The following is a 19193-nucleotide window of genomic DNA, read 5'->3' as shown; positions in this document are numbered from 1 at the left end:
GCCCAAGTGGGTAACCACAGAGTAAATGAACAGATAGAAATGGACAAACGTTCTCCCAATCCCGGGTGTGAGGACGACAGCTTTCCTCCACTGCGCTGGTCCCATCCGGGTTAGCTAATCCCAGCATCCACTAAAGGCTGCCCTAGTTACAAGGAGCTGCACCAAGGTTAGGGCGCCTATGCCCAAATAAATTTCTTTCTAACACAACTTCATTTCCTCATGAAACATAAACCTGCCAATTAGGCTTTCTTTCCCAGATAACACAAGGGTGCATCTCCAAGATGAAGTCAGCTCAACACTAAATTCACGACCTCATGGAATCCTCTCCACAGCCCCCAGGAAGGAAGTGCCATTACCATCTTCATTTTACAGAGGAGAAGATTGAGCTGATGAAGGTTAGGTGACTTGCCCAACTAGTGAGGGGCACCAGGATTCAGACCCTGCTGTGCTCACTCCAGAGGCCACATTCATTCCCACTGAGCCCCACTGCCCATCCATGCCCTGCTCTAGGGATGGCATGCTCACTCCTACCCTGTGCCTTCCTTCCTGGTGGGAGTCTCTGCAACCTTCTGCTGCCTCAAGCCAGGCTCGTAGACAAGGGCAGGTGCTTCTCATTTCCACGGCTTAATCCCCTCATTTGCTCCAAGTCTAACCTGAGCAACACTCTTGGGGACCTCTAGGATGGTAGCTAACTAAGGAAATAAACTGCTTCTTCCATTTATGGCTTCATCCAAAGCAGAAGGGAGCTATTAAAGGCAGTGACAGGACTCGGCCATTTGCAGCCATGCAACCTGCCCTGCCTGCAAACGCACAACTGCACCAGCTTGGCACCACTCAACGGCACAATTCATTGTACACCTAATGAATGGAATGCAAAATCATGGCCCCCTGCAATCTCACACCTCAAAGGATGATCCCAACACACCTCCCTCACACAGACCAGCAGATTCTCACCATATGACTTCATTTGGATTCTTGGACAAGTTGTGTAACTGCCCTGCGCTTCAATACCATCAATATCATCAATACCATCAAAAACAGCAATGTTTTGGGCCCCAGCTGAAAGCAACTGGGTAAAGGCGAAGGACTTCCAGTTTTCAGCCTGATTGTAGATAGGGAAATCCAAGAATCTCTCTCCTCCGGCCACATAAACCAGCTCACACAGTGTTCAGGGAATTGGCATCCCTTCAAAGGGCCCAGGGAATCCAGCACTAACATGCCCACCCATAATTACAGCTAAGAAGTGAGGATTTTTGCATGATATGAATGGGGATTCTACCTTCTCGGACTGATGGACAGCCTGTCTTCTGGGTGCTTCAGAACATAACTTCCTCATCTATCTGAACTGTCTACCTGTCTCATTCTGGGAGCTCCTGGGCTCTTGGGATGAGGGTCAAAGCCTCTTGACCAGCACATTTCTCAAGGGAAAGTCAGGGGGTGTTTTCCATACTCTCAAACGCCAAGCCATGGGAAGGGGTCTCAAACAGGCTCACAGTCACTGCCAGTTTTTCCCCAGAGTCACAGCTGATCAGTCCTTTCCTAATATCCCCAGGGAAATGATTGCTGCAGATACTAATAACACTGTCCATATTCCGAGTGCCAGTGCCAATAATGTTCTGGGCATTATCACTGTGAACACCAATAACTACTGCTGAGATTGTCTCCAATAATGCCAGCACTCACTGCAGTGATTGTCCTCACTAATGCCCATCACCGTGACATTGTTAGAGCTGAAGAATAGGCCGAACTGTACCCAGAGCAAAAGAGGAGCAGCTTCCTGGAGGACAAAGAGGTTCACAGCTTGCCCTTGGGGTATGACACTCCTAGGAAGATGCCACAGTGCTTGGGGCCAAAGGAGGGCCAGTCTGGCAGGGTCTTTAAGGGTCCTCCTGGAGGGAGATGAGCCCCTCCATTCCCTCTAGGGTCTAGCCCTTTAATGTGCGTGCTCAGTCCCATCCCAACACCCCTTAGTCCACTGGTCAGTATTCTCTTTTGCTGCAGTCCCGGCCCAGTCACTGAAGGACACACCTGGGTGTCTGCAGCCCATGCCCGAGGCTGCCTTCTGTGACTGGCCTGCCAGCTGCTTTGCTACCTTGGCCTGACTGCAGAGTTGGGCTACATCATCTTGACACATAATTATCTCCCCTATTCTTAATCATCTGAGCTGCTCCCTAATGCAAACTGGGCCTGGCTCCTTAGAAGCATCCAGAGTGGGGGAAAGGGGAGGAGGGGCTGCCACAGCTCTACCTTTGCTCTCTCCTCTCCCTTCCCACCAGGGGCTGGTGGATCAGGATTGGAGGGGGAGGTCAGGGAGAACTGGTCTCCCTCATAGGCCAGGCCTCCACCAGGGAAAATACATCTCCATTTGGCCTGGGGTTGGTCAAGAGGAGTTGGTAAGAGGAGGAGAACTGTCTCTCAAAAAAGAGTGAGGCCTCTGATATGTCTTGCCACCCGGATAGGCCCAGCAGGTAAATGTTTCAGAGGAAACTTGGGGGCCCTGTAATCTCTTGCTTTGAAGGCTTTCACTGCTTCCTGCAACATGGCCCTGGTGCATCACTGTCACACTGCTGGAGCATGAGCTTCCCAAACCCAGCCCTGCTCCTGTCCCTTCCTGCTCAGACTACTCCTGCCTTCAGAAAAAAAAAAAAAAAAAGCCCAAACTCCTTCTATGGTCTAGACCTGGCCTGCTATCCTGTGGCCCTAACCTGTCTCCTCAGCCTTACTGTCCACCACATCTCTTTGTGTCTTCTATCCCTGCTAAAGCTGCCCTGCAGTGGCTGGCCAAAGGGCCTTCTGGTCACAAGGCTCAGTCTATCAGATAGAATTTCAGGCTACCATTGTCTCTGAACATTCTCCTCTTCATCCCTCAGGCCCCTCCTCAAAGAGCAGCCCTTCCTGGCCATGTACTCCCTCCCCAGCCCAGTTCCTGTGGCCCGCCACCAGACCTCCATCGCAACAGGATATCTGATGGGCCTATCTGCTCTTTGAGCTCACATGTTTAACATGCCCCACTAGAATGTAAGCTCCTTAAGGACAAGAATCATATCTTGTTCTGCTTTGGGATCCTATAGTACCAAGCCTTTCTTGAAACTGATGTCCAGGAAAGGTTCACTGAACTGAATTGATTAGAAACAATGAAGGCGATCAACCACTCAGGAGAGCACCCTGTTCTGGGCCAGCCAGGCGCAGCCCTGGGTGACCACAACCTCATGCCAGTGCCTCCCTACCCCCAGCCTTTCTTGCCCCACAGGAGCCCATGCAGCAGAGGGCATACTTGGCCACGAGGTTGGCATACTTGGCCACAGCCTCAGACTGAAAAGGGAGAGTACAGAGGGGTATCTGTGGCCTCCCATGGGCTGCTGGGCCTCTCACCCCTAAAAAACACAGGGGCTGCTGGTTAAGGGAGAGACCTTTAGGGTTTGAGGCAGATTCTACCAAAGCACTTGGGGTGCCAAGGAGCTTGGCCAAGGCCTGAGCACAGGGAGCCTCAGGGAGAACTGGGACTTAGGGCCTTTCCCACAACCTCCCCCTGCCCATCAGGGGCTGCCGCCAAAACAACCACAATGAAATTTAGTGAATGGCAAAGGCCGTGGCAGCCAAATCGGTTTGGATATTTTGGAAGAAGGAGAAATAGAGCCAGACAAGCTGTTTCCCTGTGAAACGAGGCCATTAGGGCTTCTGGAAGGAGGCCAGCGCCAGGTCATCACTGTCTTGCCAGGCCTAGGCCTCCCCTCCACGCTGTCCCTTCCGCTGGGGGCCTGGCCTCTCCCACTCTCTTCCCTCAGCCTAGGCTGGGGGATCTTGCACTGTGGGCCCAGGCAAGCTCAGTGTTGTCCCTTTTCTCTGCTCCTCACTCCATTAGGCTTCCCCTACCGAGGGTTTGTCTATGTGTGGAATGACCACATAATTTATTGTCTAAACACGACATTTTTTGAGAGAAAAGGGAGATGCTGAGATGCTGACTGGCCAAGATGCAGAGACAACAGGCATAAATTGGGACTGTTCTGGGCTAATGGGATAGATGGTCACCCCTTTATGCTCATTGTTTGAGGATTCTGCCTCTTTCCTGGGAGATGTCTTTAAAATCCTCTGAAGGCCAGGAGGCCACCACTTCTCCAGCGGGAACCATGAGAAAATGGGGGCAGGACGCAGGCCGGAGACACTGGTGTCTCTGTTGTTCAGGGTCTGCCAGCCCTGTGCCCCAGCTTCACGCATCAGAAGAGAACCAGATGGTCACCAAGGGACCCCCAATGTCACGACATTTGAAAAACACTTTGTCCCAGGATCATCCCTACCACTCTCCCCCTTATTTCTTTTCTTCTCTACTCCTCCTCTTCCTTCCCCCTTCCCTTTGACACCCTTCCTAATAGCCTGGCTGCACCTTGAGGCATTTCAGGGAGGTGAGGGAGAGGGCCAGGGGATTTGGAGTGGCATCTCTACTCATGGAGAAGAAGAGGAGAGAGGGGTCCCATGTCCAGCTCCCTGTGAGGTTTGAACTGGGGGCGGTGTGCAGGTGTTAAAGAGAAAGGACACCAGGGTAGGCTGCACATGACATCACTCCCTCACCTCCAGACAGATTGGGATCAGGTAAGGACAAGGTAGGTTGGCCTTTCATCCTCAGGTCAGAGACCAGCTGTTCCCCCAACTCCAAAACCTTCCCAAGGTAAACGGTTCTTGCTTCTCCTCCTGACATCCCACAGGGATCGATAGGGTGAGCCCTAGCGGCAGGTGAGGCAGCCGGGGCTGCTGAGCAGATGGTGAAGCTGATGGCCCCACTAGCAGCCACCCTCCCTCTCTCCAGGAGCCAGCAGGGCAGTGGGGGGACCTGGGCTTTGCTACTAAAATTGATCTCACAGCAGAGCAGCTGCGAGGCCAGGCCGAAACCGGAGCTTGGAGTCCAAGGACAAAGCATGTGAAGGGGAAGCCACACCTCTTCCCTCCTCCCTACCTTCATCACGTTTCCTCTTCTCACCATTGGAGCGAGGAATCCCCAGGATCCCATTGATGGAGTAGGATCCCACTGGGTCATTGGAGGCGCTGGAAACAGGAGGGGAGGCCGTGCTGGGAACTGGATGAGAGGAAGGAGGAAATGGCATCAGGATAGCAGTTTAGCAGTTGTGATCGTAGGCCAAAGCCCCAAGGCTGGGGGGCAGAGAGAAGCAGAGGACATAAGGAGGGATGAGGAGCCCACGTTCCTCTCATTCCTCTACTTCCTCTGGGGTCTATTTAAGAGGGGACTGCATTACCATATACAGGCTATTATTCACTTCTGTCCAGTCCTGAGGTAAGTGGTGCCCAGTTAACCCCAGGCCTTCTCTGCAGACCTGTGGATTTCACTGGGGTTCTCAAACTCACTCTCCTAAAGACGGATGGAGTACAGGCCCAGGAAACAGCAAACCTGTCTCCATCTAGGCAGCACCTCCATGGTCCTCTAGAGAGCACAGCTCCTTGGATACCCCCTTGCACAGCTCATCCAATCCCTGGGGCTGGGCAAACCCTTCTAATGAAGCCCCAGCTCATTGTTCTCAGTCTCCTGGGCTGAGTCTTTACCAATCCTGATTTAGAGTCTGTGGCTTTCTAAGATCTGTCTCTGATTCTCCAGGAGACACAAGACTGGTCCTGATGTTCCCCAGGAGTGTGCATTTCTCTCTCTCAGCTGCTTTTGGTCTTGAAATCACTTGAGAAACTCCTAATTTCCCCCTTAGGGCAAGATTAGTGAACCCATTCGCTCTATGGTGATCAACTCAGGTACAGCCTGGCCCAACCCTCCCTCCCAGCACACATTGTAACACTGGCCTAGTAAACAACAGCTCCTGCCAACTCCTGGAGGGCTGGAACTAGTCATTTCTATTACCTGCTGGTCAAGACAGAAGGAGACAACTGCCAAGAGGAGCAGCAGGAAAAATGTCACCACATCCCAGCCCCTCAAACCCCGGGCCTCATCTATGGCTACAGTAGCACCAAGTTTCTCCTTGGGCCAGAGGGAAGCTAGTCTGTGTGCGTTGGGGACAGAGGAGGAGTGTTAGCAGGTGTTCTAGTAGGCCTGGGTCACGTCTTTGAGAGGTCCTAAGCATGGCTCAAAGAATGAGGAGGATGGAGAAAGGATGAGAGATACAGAGTGGGTGAGACAGAGGCTGAGCAATCAAGAGAGAAAGGCCAAGAGGAAAGAGGCCATGAGGAAGGAGGAAGACAGAACAGAGCCAGAGCTACACCTAAGAAGAAGAGAGAAGAGAGGGAAGGGCAGAGGGAGAAAAGAAAAGGAGCCAAGGGGAGAAGACAGAGGACAATGTTAAGAACAAGATGGAATGTTAAACAAAGATGGAATAAGAAAGTTGATATAAAAGAAAGAGGGCACAGGTAGGGAGACAGAATCAGATAAAAACAAAAGATGTTGGAGAATGAGGGAGAGGGAAGCAGGAGGAGGAGAAGAAGAAAAAGAAGAAATGCTAGAAGAAAAACACTTAAGAGAGAGGAGAGGAGGGGAGAGGATAGGGACTGACTAAAGCAGGGCAGAGGGAGGTGACACAAGTGGGAGGCAGAGAACAGTCCTAGAGAACCAGTATCTCTCAGGAAGACCCTATGTGGACAGGAGCTCAGGTGAGAGCAGTTGGCAAATAGGTTGGGCTCTGGACCTCAACCGGGCAGGCAGTTCCCAGGGGTGGAGCTGCGTTTCCTGCCTTTCTCTAGGTGGGATCTGGTTTCCTCCCCTTCCCTGAGCCTTCTTACCAATGGTGTGGCCAGGGGCGGTCACTCCTGTCCCAGCCCCATCCGGCGTTGGGTGGAAAGGCTGCTGAACTTTGGTCCGGATGATTCTGCAACAGCGTCACAACAGCATCACACATCAAATGCCCACTCCTACCCCGGCCAATTCCAGCCCAGCCCTGCAAAGGGGCTCTCTCCCAAGTTCCTCAGCGATTTCCTCATCCATCTGCTCCCTGAGTCCCTGCCCTCACTGACTGCTGCAAGGCACAGGGTTTTCCTTCTGTTGGCTCTGCAGATCCAACGTAATGCAGCTCTGGGTGAATGCAGCTTGCCTTATGTCCTGCTATGTGCATCACCCAAATTATTGTTTGATTTTTGGTAGCAAAGATCAGGGCAGAGACCCAGTGAGCACAGCATTCTTTCTTTTTCTGCAGGGTGAGGACTGCCTTAGTGGCTTGTTGTCCACCTTTCTCTCCTCAACCACACACGCATCTCTTCCTGGTACCAGGACCTCCTGGGTTTTGAGATCATTTTGGAGCTGGCTTTCCTACTTGGGACTGTGTCACAGTCCTTCAGAGTCGAGAGGATGAGATTTCCCCATATCCTGAAAGAATGAGAAGTAGCCAGGGAGGGGCTGGGTCACAGGTGACCCTTTTGTCCCCAGGACTCCAACACAGCACACAGTCCCTTTGCCAGATGTCAGGCTGAACAATCTCTTCTTGAGCCCACTTACTGCCCTCAAACAAGTCAGAGCCCTGTTCCTATATGGCTGGCTGGTTTGCTGGCCTCCTTTTCTGAGGTTCTTATTTGGATTGCAGCGTCTTTGCCAGCCTGGTTGAAAGGTCTGGTGCCCTCCCTGTACATCCTGGGGAGAAGGGGCCAAATCAAACATTCCAGGAGTCTGCTTTTCAGGGATCTGAAAAACCGAGGGCTCAATGATGCCAAAGACCAGTCCCAGGGCCAAGACGGAGGAATGCTCCCCCTACCCACTGGTCAAATGAGGGGCCTTTGGAAGCCACTTTTCTGATAGCGTTCCTTGTCCCCACAGAGAGGCATGTGAGCCAAGCTCACCTCAACCAGCCAGGTGAGTCACAAGCCATGAGCAAGTCAGCTCTAAAAGCTTTTCCTGAACACTTGCAGGCAGTTGGGATAAGGCCCCTAGCTCACAGTGCTGGATATGAAGGTGGGGAGGGGAGACTTAATCCCCGAAAAAGCTCAGTTACCCAAGGGAATCAGGTAGTTAGTGCTGGAAACTTGGAGGAGAGGAACCATTCCCCTTGCAGGAGAGGGAACTGCGGAAGAAGTTGCTGAACAGAGGGAAATTGATGTAGATCTTCAAAGCCAAGTAGGGCTGAAATCAGAGGCACAGAGGATGGCGGAAAGGACACTGGGCTGCATGGCAGAGGCCCTGAGTCCTGCTTCTGATTTTGCATTTAAGAAGCCACATAGCCTTGGTCTCATCTCTCAACTTCTCTGGGCCTCAGTTTCTTCAGCTTTGGACTACAGGATCTCCACTGTCTCTTTCCCCAGTAAAAAATAACTTGATCCTAAGATGAACAAAGAAGTAGAGGGGAGGGCATCACAAGCTGGTGGAAGCGGAAGCCACGCGAGCCTGCTGCCTTCTGGGTTAATGCCCAGAGCGGTCAGCCAGAATGAGTGGAGACAGGCAAGGGACTAAGAGGAAACAAGAATGAAAACTTGGATGTGATGAGAACCATCACCATTTTCCACTTACTGAACATCTACTATGTGCCAATATTATACACAATTTATATGACATATATATTACTGTTAATTCGCACAACCACCTCCAAAGTAGAGACTATTATCCTCATTTTGCAAATTGAAAACCAAAGCTGAGACAAGTTTAAGTAGCTCACTCAAGATCACACTACTGGCTGGGTGCAGTGGCTCACGCCTGTAATCCCAGTACTTTGGGAGGCCAAGGCGGGTGGACCACCTGAGGTCAGGAGTTTGAGACCAGCCTGGCCAACACGGTGAAACCTCGACTCTACTAAAAGTACAAAAATTAGCCAGGCATGGTGGCAGATACCTGTAATCTTAGCTATTCAGGCAGCTGAGGCAGGAGAATTGCTTGAACCCGGGAGGCGGAGGTTGCAGTGAGCCAAGATCAAGCCACTGTACTCCAGTCCGGGCAATAGAGTGAGACTCCATCTCAAAAAAAAAAAAAAAACGGCCAGATGCGGTGGCTCATGCCTGTAATCTCAGCACTTTGGGAGGCCGACGCAGGCAGATCACGAGGTCAGGAGTTTGAGACCAACCTGACCAACATGGTGAAACCCCAACTCTACTAAAAATACAAAATTAGCCAGGTGTGGTGGTATGCGCCTGTAATCCCAGCTACTCAGGAGGCTGAGGCAGGAGAATCGCTTGAACCCAGGAGGCGGAGGTTGCAGTGAGCTGAGATTGTGCCTCTGCACTCCAGCCTAGGCGACAGAGTAAGACTCCGTCTCAAAAAAAAAAAAAAAAAAAAATCACAGTACCAATTAGGGAAGACTCAGAATGCAGCCTCTAAAATCTATGCTTTTTGTTACTTTGTCATCCTGCCCCCAACATGTAGGAACCAGGTTTAGAGGGCCTTAAGCCATGAGTGATTTCTAAACTAGGGGGGATCGCTACAAACAGATCCCAGTAAAGCAACATACATATACATGAGGCATGAGGCATGAGGCATGAGGGAGCTGGTCTCAGGAAAGAAAGGGAAGAATTTGCAAGACAAGAGGAAGGCAGAATGGTCGGAGTTTGGCAACCAACTGGAGTCAACCATGGTTTTACAAACTCAGATTTGTGTAACTGGAAGCTTGGTGGAGTTTACATCAGCAGGTCAGGAATAAGGCTATAGGGAGGTGACTGGTTTTGGAGGGAAGTGGTGATGTTGGTCCTAGATGTGCAGCATTTGAGGTGAAAGAGGAGCGTCCAGGGGCAATGCCCCTGCATCAGCAGGCACACAGAGGTATGGATTTAGGAGACTGTCAGGGACCGGGGAAAGGAGTGTTTAAAAGACAAGAGGCCTAAGGAGTGGATACTGGAGGACATTTATTTCCAGGGACTGGGAAAAGAAACTGACCTTGCAAAGGATTCAGAGAATTAATTGCAGAGGAAATGGCAGAACCAAGATAGGTCAGTTTCACCTAAGTCAATGGAGAAGAATGTTTCAAGAAAAACACAACCTGCAGTGCCAACAGCAACATGGGGACCGAAGGGAATTAGGAACAAGAAGAAGCACAGATTTGGGATTCTGGTAGCCATTAGTGACCTTGAGGAGGAGTCTCAGCAAAGCGACTGGAGCAGGAGCCAGACAGAACAAGGTTAGGGAATGCATAGGGAGGAAAAGGAGGCAGGGCAGTAAACAGAGACTACTGCCTCAGAAGTTTTTGGAAAACGAAAGGAGAGGAAAGTATGGAAGGTGGAGGATGGAACTGGCAGCTAAGTGGAGGGAAGGCCTTCTTGGGTAGGAAAGACCTGGATAAGCTTGTAGACTGAGGAGGAAGAACCAGTGAAGAGGAAGAGACTGAAGTTGCCTAAGGGACTGTGGATGATTAACAGAGCAAGGGAGAACAAGGAAAAATGGAGTGCAGACTCCAGGGAGGTGTTAGCCAGAAATGGCATATTTTCAGGTGGCCAAAGCTTTGAAAAGGAGCCTTTACGGCTTTTATCTCTCAGCAAAGCAGAAGGCAAGGTCATCTCCCAAGAGTTGGAGGGAAGATTTGGAGTTTGATCACAATGGAAAAGATTGGATAGTAGCTGAGAGGTGGTGTACAATCATCTACAAGAAAAGTCTAGAAAGATGCTGAGCAGCTCAGAGCAGCTGCTCCTAGTTTACTGCAGCAACAGCTTCTGTGAGCTCACTGGGCCTGTGGGTGGCTCTGGCTTGAGGGCTGATGGGCTCTTGACTAAGGGAACCCCAGGGGTGGGGCTGGCTGAGAGAGATAACTGGACGGGCTTGAGGAGTTTCTGTCTTTGTTACCCAGAGCCTCTGACCCCTAGGGCACTGGCGCAAATTTAGCTGAGGCAGCGAGTGATGGAAAATCACTACTCCCTGACAGCGGCTTGGTGGTGCATGGGGGAGGAGCTGGGCAGGGTGCCTGCTGTGAGTTACTAATGCTCTTGGTGTCCATCCATGACCTCAGGCAGTGGGCACTTGCCAGTCCCTAGAGCTGATCTCGGAGAATTTAAGAACTGGAATCATGGAAATCTGATGGTCATCCATTGTCCTACTGTCTCCCATACAGCAACCCAACAACTCATGGCAATTTCACTCAGGGCTAAAGGATGAATGAAGTAAAGCAGTTGTTGATGATGACGGCCTGATACCATTTCCCCATGTTCCTCCTCCTCTTTCTCCAATTCTTTTTCATACTTGGCCTCACAAGACAGCCAGACACACATCAAACCTCCACGGCCCCAGGCAGGTTTGACCTGGAAGGTCAAGTTCTGGATATAGATCCCTGGAGGGTGCAGCTGGGACTCTGGAGGACACAGCTCTGCTCAGAAGCTGGGAGGTGTCATTTTTCCATTTCCACTGAGAGACTGCCCTGCCAGGGTGCCTGCTCCCCACTTCTCTTTCCGTCACAAGATGCTCTTTCTCCTCCACCATTTCCGATGAGAGCTCGCCCTTTCCTGGGGACCTCCAGGGCTTTGGTCTGGGCCCCGCATGGGGACTTCCAGGCACTTAGAGTCTCCCACACTTCCAAGGGAGTGAGAGCAGCAAAAGGAAGAAGGACATGGGTTCTGGGCTCAGCCTGCCTTAGTCGGAATCCCGGCTTTGTTACTTGTTTCCTGTGAAACCCCTGGCAGTTTCTTATTCCCTTCTCTGTAAAATAAGATAATACTACCATACACTTCATAGGACTGTGGCGAGGACTAAATAGGGACACTCCATGTAATGTGATTACTATGATGGTTGGTTCTACAAATGCTACCTATAATAACAATGATGACCAGTATTATTATTCCTATGGGTGACCCCTAGGCCCGGGTGCTTTCAATTTAGGCCGATGCAGGCAGGAGACCTCCCAACCCAGTATGCCCCAGCCTGGTCAATGCAGGTGCCACTGAGACCCTGGGAAGAGCATTGAGAAGACAAGAAACAGCAGCAGTGGCGGCGGCGACATCTGACCCAAAAGGAGGTTGCATCAGACTCTCAAGAAGACAGACTGGGGGCTGGACCAAGACCCACTAGGATCACTGGCAAGGATCCACAGGGGACCCAAGGGATGGCAGGGGGTCGTGGCAGGACTTCAGAGCAAAGGATGACAGGGCAGGTGGGGAGGCCACTCCCTTATTGGTTAAATTCCCGGAAGACCCCCACCTCTCACCAACTTGGATATCAACACAGTCTCAGGCTCTGTGAGTAAGAATGAAAGCCCTGCATGAAACTCCTATTAACACTGTGTTAAACTCAAGAAGAAAGAGAGAAGCGCTCCACCTTTTAAGAGAGCACCAGGCATTCTTACTCATCTAGTTCAGCTCTCTCTCTTCCTCCTCCTTCCCCATTCTTTTCTCTGTGTTTCACTCTCTGTCCCTCTCTTCTTCTCTTTCTCTGCTCCTCTCTCCACTTCCCCTCTCTTTGTCTGTCTGTCTGTCTCCTTGCACCCTGAAGTCCCACCGTGGCTATGTGAGTTTATTGATTCCTGGGAGCTGGGGGAAGCAGGAGGCAAGGCTGGGGTGCAGGCTCAGGGGTGGAAATAGAAGGCTATAAATTATTTGTGACAGGAAAGCAATAGTGGCAGAGTGCTGAGCACAAGTCCTGTGTCACTATTAGATTCCTTTTAGCCTGATGACACTGTAAAAAAGGTTAAGTGTCTGCTGGAATCATACACCTGGGGGGCCGGGGCAGCCTGGGAGCAGAACAAGCCACTGAGAGCAGGTATATCAATTCTCCAGGCCAATAATATTCCTCTCATTGATCGCCACGCAAAGTTCAAAAATCTCATTACAGCCAGGCAGACCGGGAACTTTTTACAAATCAATAGAATGATATAATGTATGTATACTTAGTACAAATGTATCTATTCATCTATCCATCCATCCACCGTCCGCCTCAGGGTTTCCAAGTTAACCTACCCATCATATTATGTTATGTTATGTATGATATTATATTGCATTATATTATATGATAATAAATGGTGTGCAAAAACTCCCTGAGGTGGAGACAAGAAGAGGTCCTATTAGCATTGAGGTGACCTCAGACAGCTCACCTTGGGAGGAGTGAGGTGGCAGCATTTACTGGACTAGGCTGGGCAGGCTTTCTAGGAGCAATGCTTCCTCAGGAGAGGCTCCAGTTTAAAAACAAAAACAAAAAACTGTCTACTGAGTATCTACTATGTGCTAGGCAATGTTCTATGTACTTCAAATAAATAGTTCACTCAATCCTTACAACAATGCATTTTGCACATAAGGCTTATTACAACTTGCTCAAAGTCACCCATTTAATAAACAGTAAATCTGGGATTTGAATTCACATAGACTAATCCCAGGGACTAATCCCTTACCTGCTAAATTATACTGCCTCCAGGGGAGAGACACCCAAAGGCACCAAATTGAAACTTCTATTTTCAGTCCCTTCTGAGAAATGAAGGGTGAGAGGTTTCCCTGAACCTCAGTTGTCCTCACTAGAAAATGGGAGTATTAACACCTGCTGGACCCAATTGCTGACAACCCCTGTACATTGGATCTCCAAGTATGTCGCCATGAAATCCTTTACTGCTGTCTAGAACAGACTTCCTTCCCAATTTTAGAATTATTCCCTAGAGGAACAAAATTACTTCCTAGCAGAGCTTGAACAAACCAGTGACATGACCAGGCTTGGGGCAGGCTGCTCTTAGGAGCAAGATGTCAAGTATCTAGATATATGTGTTATATACATGTATAAATCAGTTTAAATTGTCCTGGAGTAAACTGCCCACTTTAGAGTCTTTGCAGAAAATATTTAATCCCTGGTATGGGGAGGGTCTTTCCTGATTCAGTAAATCAAAGGCACTCCAGGGTAGAAAATGTGCCAGACTAGCTGGCCCCATTGCCCACTAAGCCAGACGAGTGGTCATGGGGGCCTCTGCCAGTGGTCTCAGACTGCCTGGGCATTATAAACTCAATCATCCTAGAGAACAAAATGATATTTGCAGCCAGGCATGGTGGCTCATGCCTATAATCCCAGCACTTTGGGAGGCTGAGGCAGGTGGATCACTTGAGGTCAGGAGTTCGAGACCAGCCTGGCCAACATGGTGAAACCCCATCTCTACTGAAAATACAAAAATTAGCCGGGCAGGGTGTCACATGCTTGTGGTTCCAGCTACTCGGGAGGCTGAGTTGGGAGAATCTCTCAAACCCGCGATTGCAGTGGTGAAGTGGAACCCATGACTGGAGTCGGTGGAGGTTGCAGTGAGCTGAGATGGTGCCATTGCACTCCAGCCTGGGCTGCAGAGTGAGACTCTGTCACACACACAAAAAAGATATTAAAAAGGATATTTGTGGCCGGGCACAGTGGCTCACGCCTGTAATCACAACACTTTGGGAGGCCGAGGCAAGTGAATCATGAGGTCGGAAGTTCAAGACCAGCCTGGCCAAGATGGTGAAACCTCGTCTCTACTAAAAATACAAAAATTAGCCGGGCATGGTGGCGGATGCCTGTAATCCCTGCTACTGGGGAGGCTGAGGCAGAGAATTGCTTGAACGCGGGAGGTGAAAGTTGCAGTGAGCAGAGATCGCGCCACTGCACTCCAGCCTCCGCGACAGAGCGAGACTGTGTCTCAGAAAAAAAAAAAAAGAAGATATTTGCTTCAGCAAAGGATATTTTGCCCAGCTAATGCAGGTGGTTATTGCTTCACCACAAGTCTTTGAGAGCTGCCTATATCAGGCACGTATCCATGGCTTGGCCCCGAGGCAAGTCAGCAACACTAACAGCGGGAGACTTTTCACAGCAGAACCTTGAGTGAGATGTCATAGATCACCCAGGAAATGTTTACCTCTCCTGGAAATGGTCCCTGCTCCTGAGAACTCTAAGGAACTACAGTCTCCCCCTTTGTATACCCCAGGAACTGAAAAATTGAAATTTACTTCCTCCTCTCCACAGAAACACAAAGGAAACAGCATCTCTCCTGCACGTGGCTTCCTTTAAGGCAGGCCTGAATCACTTAACACACTGTTTTTGTAGCCTCTGGCTGCAGTTTGGGCTGAGTTTAGAGGGTTTTTTGCCCATGCTCACTCATATGCCCTGCAGGTTTCAGTCTGGATAACTGACCATATGTCAGGCAGGGTTCTGAACATGGCCACTGATAAGGGCCAGGCCATTCTTCAGAGCTGTGGGCAGGACCTTCCATTCTGGCTGTGGCAGGATGTTGCTGGAATACACAGGTTCCAGGTTACCAGGGTTCTTCCCAAATGTGTCAACTCTTGTTGACTCTCAGAAGTCATAGCTGAGCTCCAAGAAATGAAAGTCCTACCAAAAAGCTGGCAGAAGGGTTTCCTCAAACTACTGCCCTTGAACTACCTGCATTAGAATCCCCTGGGGTGCTTGCTAAAATGCAAATCACCGGGTCCCATCTTAGACCTGAATTAGAGTTTCTGAACTCTATTTGAGAAGACTAGCTTAAGCCAGGAGGTGAAGAAACCATCCTTCTGGTTGGTTTCTCAAGGGGATCCTTGGAAGAGCTGGGAATAAGTCTTAGTGAGTTAAGAAAGTTCCTTTCTCATACTCTATCAATCCACATTTCTCTCCATCTATTAACCCTGACTCCAGCTGACATAGTCACCAAAATTCAATAAGCTATCAGTTGCTCTGTGGAAACAAAACCATAGGTTAAAAATTGAAATAATTTCAAAATGGTTTTTGGTACATTCCAGGATGATAAATTCCCAGTGGGTTACTTAGATACCAGGCATATATTCTGCATCAACTTAGCCTTCCAAGACTGGCATTGAGGGCGATAATCTTTCCACCACGTGCCCCTGAGAGCCCAGGCCAGAGACAATTTACCAGGCTAGATGGGCCATGGGGCTGGCCCAAGGGGGCAATAGTGATGGTTTATATGATGAATGGTAAGCATATGGATTGATTTAACTTCAAGATATGCATAGATTTAAAAATTAAGGGGCAATGTGTTTAACTAACCATTTGGAAACCAGTCTGTGGTGCATGCCAAGCCCAGAGCGTGACAGACTAGCGCCTCTCACCACTGGCCCTGCCCTCATCTGTCAGAGCTTCTGGCTAGAGCTGGAATCTACCAGCTGTCCACCCCCATGATCCTGTTTGGGAAGCTCCAGAGGCTTGAAGACTGCTTGATATAAGGTGAACAAGGTACTGCTATAGATTCATTGCTGGGATAAAGTCTCCCACTCTGCACCTGTCCATCCCCCAACCCTGTCCCACCACAGGCATGCTCACCTCCCTCTGCAGTCACATGAGCAGCAGCAGATGTAGGGCCTGCTAGTGACTGCCTGGCCTCCCTACCTCTAGCCTTTCCTACCTTTCGCCTACTCAGGCATTCAAAAACAGTCCGTCAGTCTTTCTCTGTCTCCTGAAAGAATGTGATATTCTTTCAGGATAGATTGTAGGCTAAACCCTACAATCACTTCCTATCACCTATAGGATAAATTCAGAATTCTTCAGCCCGGCCTTCAAAATCTTCCCTTATCTGGCTCTATCCTAGCTTTCCAATCTATTTCTCTCTGTTTCCCTCTTCCTCTCAGGGTCTAACACAGAGCTGAAACCTTGTTTTCTTGCTTACTCAGTTCACATAGAGTCCACCCCTCCGAGCTCTGAGAAGGCAGATGTCACTGCTATTTTTCTCACGACTGTCTTTCCCCAGCACCTAGCAATGGTGTCTGGTATAATGTAAGTACTTGATAGCTATTTGTTCAATAACAAATGAATATTATTATTAATAATAATAACAATAATATACTCTTGTTTTTTGTTTTTTATTTTTTTATTTTATTTTATTTTTTTTTGAGATGGAGTCTCACACTGTTGCCCAGGCTGGAGTACAATGGCACAATCTCAGCTCACTGCAACCTCTGCCTCCCAGGTTCACTGCAACCTCAGCCTCCTGAGTAGCTAGGATTATAGGTGCACACCACCACGCCCAGCTCATTTTTGTATTTTTAGTAGAGACAGGGTTTTACCATGTTGGCCAGGCTGGTCTCAAACTCCTGACCTCAAGTAATCCTCCCACCTCAGCCTCCCAAAGTGCTGGGATTACAGGCATGAGCCACTGTACCTGGCCAATAATAACAATGACATAATCTTAAGGGACACAGTGGGCCAATATACACTTACTATGTACCAGGCACTGTGCAAAGCACTTTATATGGATTATTTAACTTAATTCTCACAAGTACCTATGAATATTATTGTCCATAATCTACAGATGTGGAAGCTGAGACTCAGAGAGGTTAGGTAACTTACGGAAGGTCACACAGCTGTTAAGTAGCAGAGCCAGAATTTAAACCTGAGTGTCTCACTCTAGAACTTATGCAGCTAACCATTGAGTAGAATGAGTCAGTCATATCAAGAACAGATGGTAGAATCTATGAGAGGCTAGGCCTGAATAGAAGAGCTGAATCTAATAATAGTAAAAGCAATAACTATCGTTTATTTCATATTCACTGTATGAAAGGCATTATAATGAATGTGTTTTCTCATTCGAATTCAACTATCAAATAGCCATCCTCTCTATTTTGCCTAAGAAACAATAGAAAGGCCAAGCAACTTGCCCAAAGTCACATGCTTAATAGCATTGGAGCCAGAAATTGTTTGTTTGGTTGGTGTTTATTTTTTTCAATTGACATATAATTATACATATGCATCGGGTAAGAGCCCGACATTGGATCCAGGCTTGTGACTTCAATGTCTGTAGGCTGAATCAGTTGATCTCTTTGGGAAATTTATATATATATTTATTTATTAACTATTTGGACACGAACAAATTTTTCCTTCAGCCTTTTCATATCCATGATTTTGGAAAATTGAGCAATTATATATGTAGACAATTAACAGAGAGCACAGGTAGCTGTGATTTTAAACACGCTTATCCTCTCCCATGCATGTGCCATAGCTGTATTTGATAAGCATCATGTCTGTGTTACTAACAAATCACAATTTTAGATTAAGTGGCTATAGGCTTCGGTGAATTTTATATGCACTGGTAGGTTTGGGGGGCAAATTTTCCAAATTATTTTCATCTATCTAGTTTCCAAATCATGTACATGATTGCAGGATGATACTACATATAGATGTGTTTCTCAATTTCTGTTTTGAGGATCTATTTCTATGATTAGTTTATCTTTATATTCAGGTCTGCTCCAATGCATTGATCTAAGATTTATAATAGTGGATATATTTATCAAAACCTGCTTCATGAGTATCTGCCAAGTTATGCCCATTTCTGTCAAATATGTAAACTACAGCGAGACTCTACACCATCATTGTTCCCTTCCTGGGGTGTTTGAGATTTTCACATCACAATCGTGTTTTTATATTGGTCCATGCACCAGTATTGACGTACATAAATGTGCATTTGTATACCTGTGTATCTCTCTGTCTATGGCCAGGATGGGGTGGGGGAGGGGGATGTGGAAATGAGAATTATTAAATGCCAAGCAGCTGTGCAATAAATTCCATTGATTTTATAAACTCCAACTTGTCTTCAGTCTCCTTCCATTCTTTATCCTGGGGGCATTGCAACAAAAACCTATTTTAAATACCTTTGCTTCCCACCTCCCCCTCCCCAAAAAAGTGTCAATATTTTATTTGGATTTTTAACTTCGCTCCATAACAGTTGTTTGACCTCCTGACTCGTGCGAGTCACATAAATTCTGGGACTTTATTCAGGAGCCATGTTCCTGCTATTGAATAAGCAATTTGGGAGGGTGAATTAATGACTTGTGCTGTTGCTGGAAAGTCCCTGAAGAAATATTAAAATTGCTTGCAGACTGAATCGATACTCCGTGAACACCCAGCATGAGGGCTTTGGCTCTGGAATGGCCACAGAAGGTAGGGCTGGGTAGAGGAAGGGGAATTCCTGCACCCAGCTTAGTGAGCTCCCCTCCCACCACCACCTTTCCCTTTATCCCTGGAGCTCTGTCATTTTCACTAACAACGAAGTCTTATTAAACCCCAACCAGGATAGAACTGAATTGTCCTGTCTTGGGAAGCAGGCTCAGGGGACAGTTTACTCTCTTACTAGCAATGAGAGCCCAGAGGCCTTATTAGAGGTGATGGTCTGGACACGTCCACCTGCTGGAGAAACGGCATGGTACTGCTGCTTTCTGGCAGGCTGCATCGTGCTTGGGAGGACTGCAGCTGTGATCGTTTTCTGCTGGGTGTGCAGGAGAATTGGGTGCTGCGCTATTGGCTCTGTCTCTGTGTGTGTCTGCCCATGTGGCTCAAGTGGCCACATGATTTCAGCCTGTGGGTATGGGTGTGCCTATGGGATACAGAGTTTGAACTGTGTTGTGCATTACCGTGTATT

General features: G+C 48.6%; 1 protein-coding gene across 8 annotated transcripts in view; it reads right to left on the bottom strand.

Annotated features, from left to right (window-relative positions):
• PAX2 (paired box 2) overlaps nucleotides 1-19193 on the bottom strand; it is a 93093-nt gene that overhangs the window by 42171 nt on the left and 31729 nt on the right. For all 8 annotated transcript variants that reach the window (XM_016919120.3, XM_016919119.4, XM_003312731.6 and 5 more), the window contains exons 5-6: nucleotides 6727-6812; nucleotides 4949-5068 (exon numbers count right to left, since the gene is read on the bottom strand). In XM_016919120.3, the coding sequence (XP_016774609.1) occupies nucleotides 4949-5068; nucleotides 6727-6812 (206 nt within the window). The remainder of the gene's footprint in view (nucleotides 1-4948; nucleotides 5069-6726; nucleotides 6813-19193) is intronic.

Source organism: Pan troglodytes, chromosome 8, assembly GCF_028858775.2.
Source record: "Pan troglodytes isolate AG18354 chromosome 8, NHGRI_mPanTro3-v2.0_pri, whole genome shotgun sequence".
Classification (NCBI taxonomy): Eukaryota; Metazoa; Chordata; class Mammalia; order Primates; family Hominidae; genus Pan; species Pan troglodytes.
This window is presented reverse-complemented; position numbering and strand designations above follow the sequence as displayed.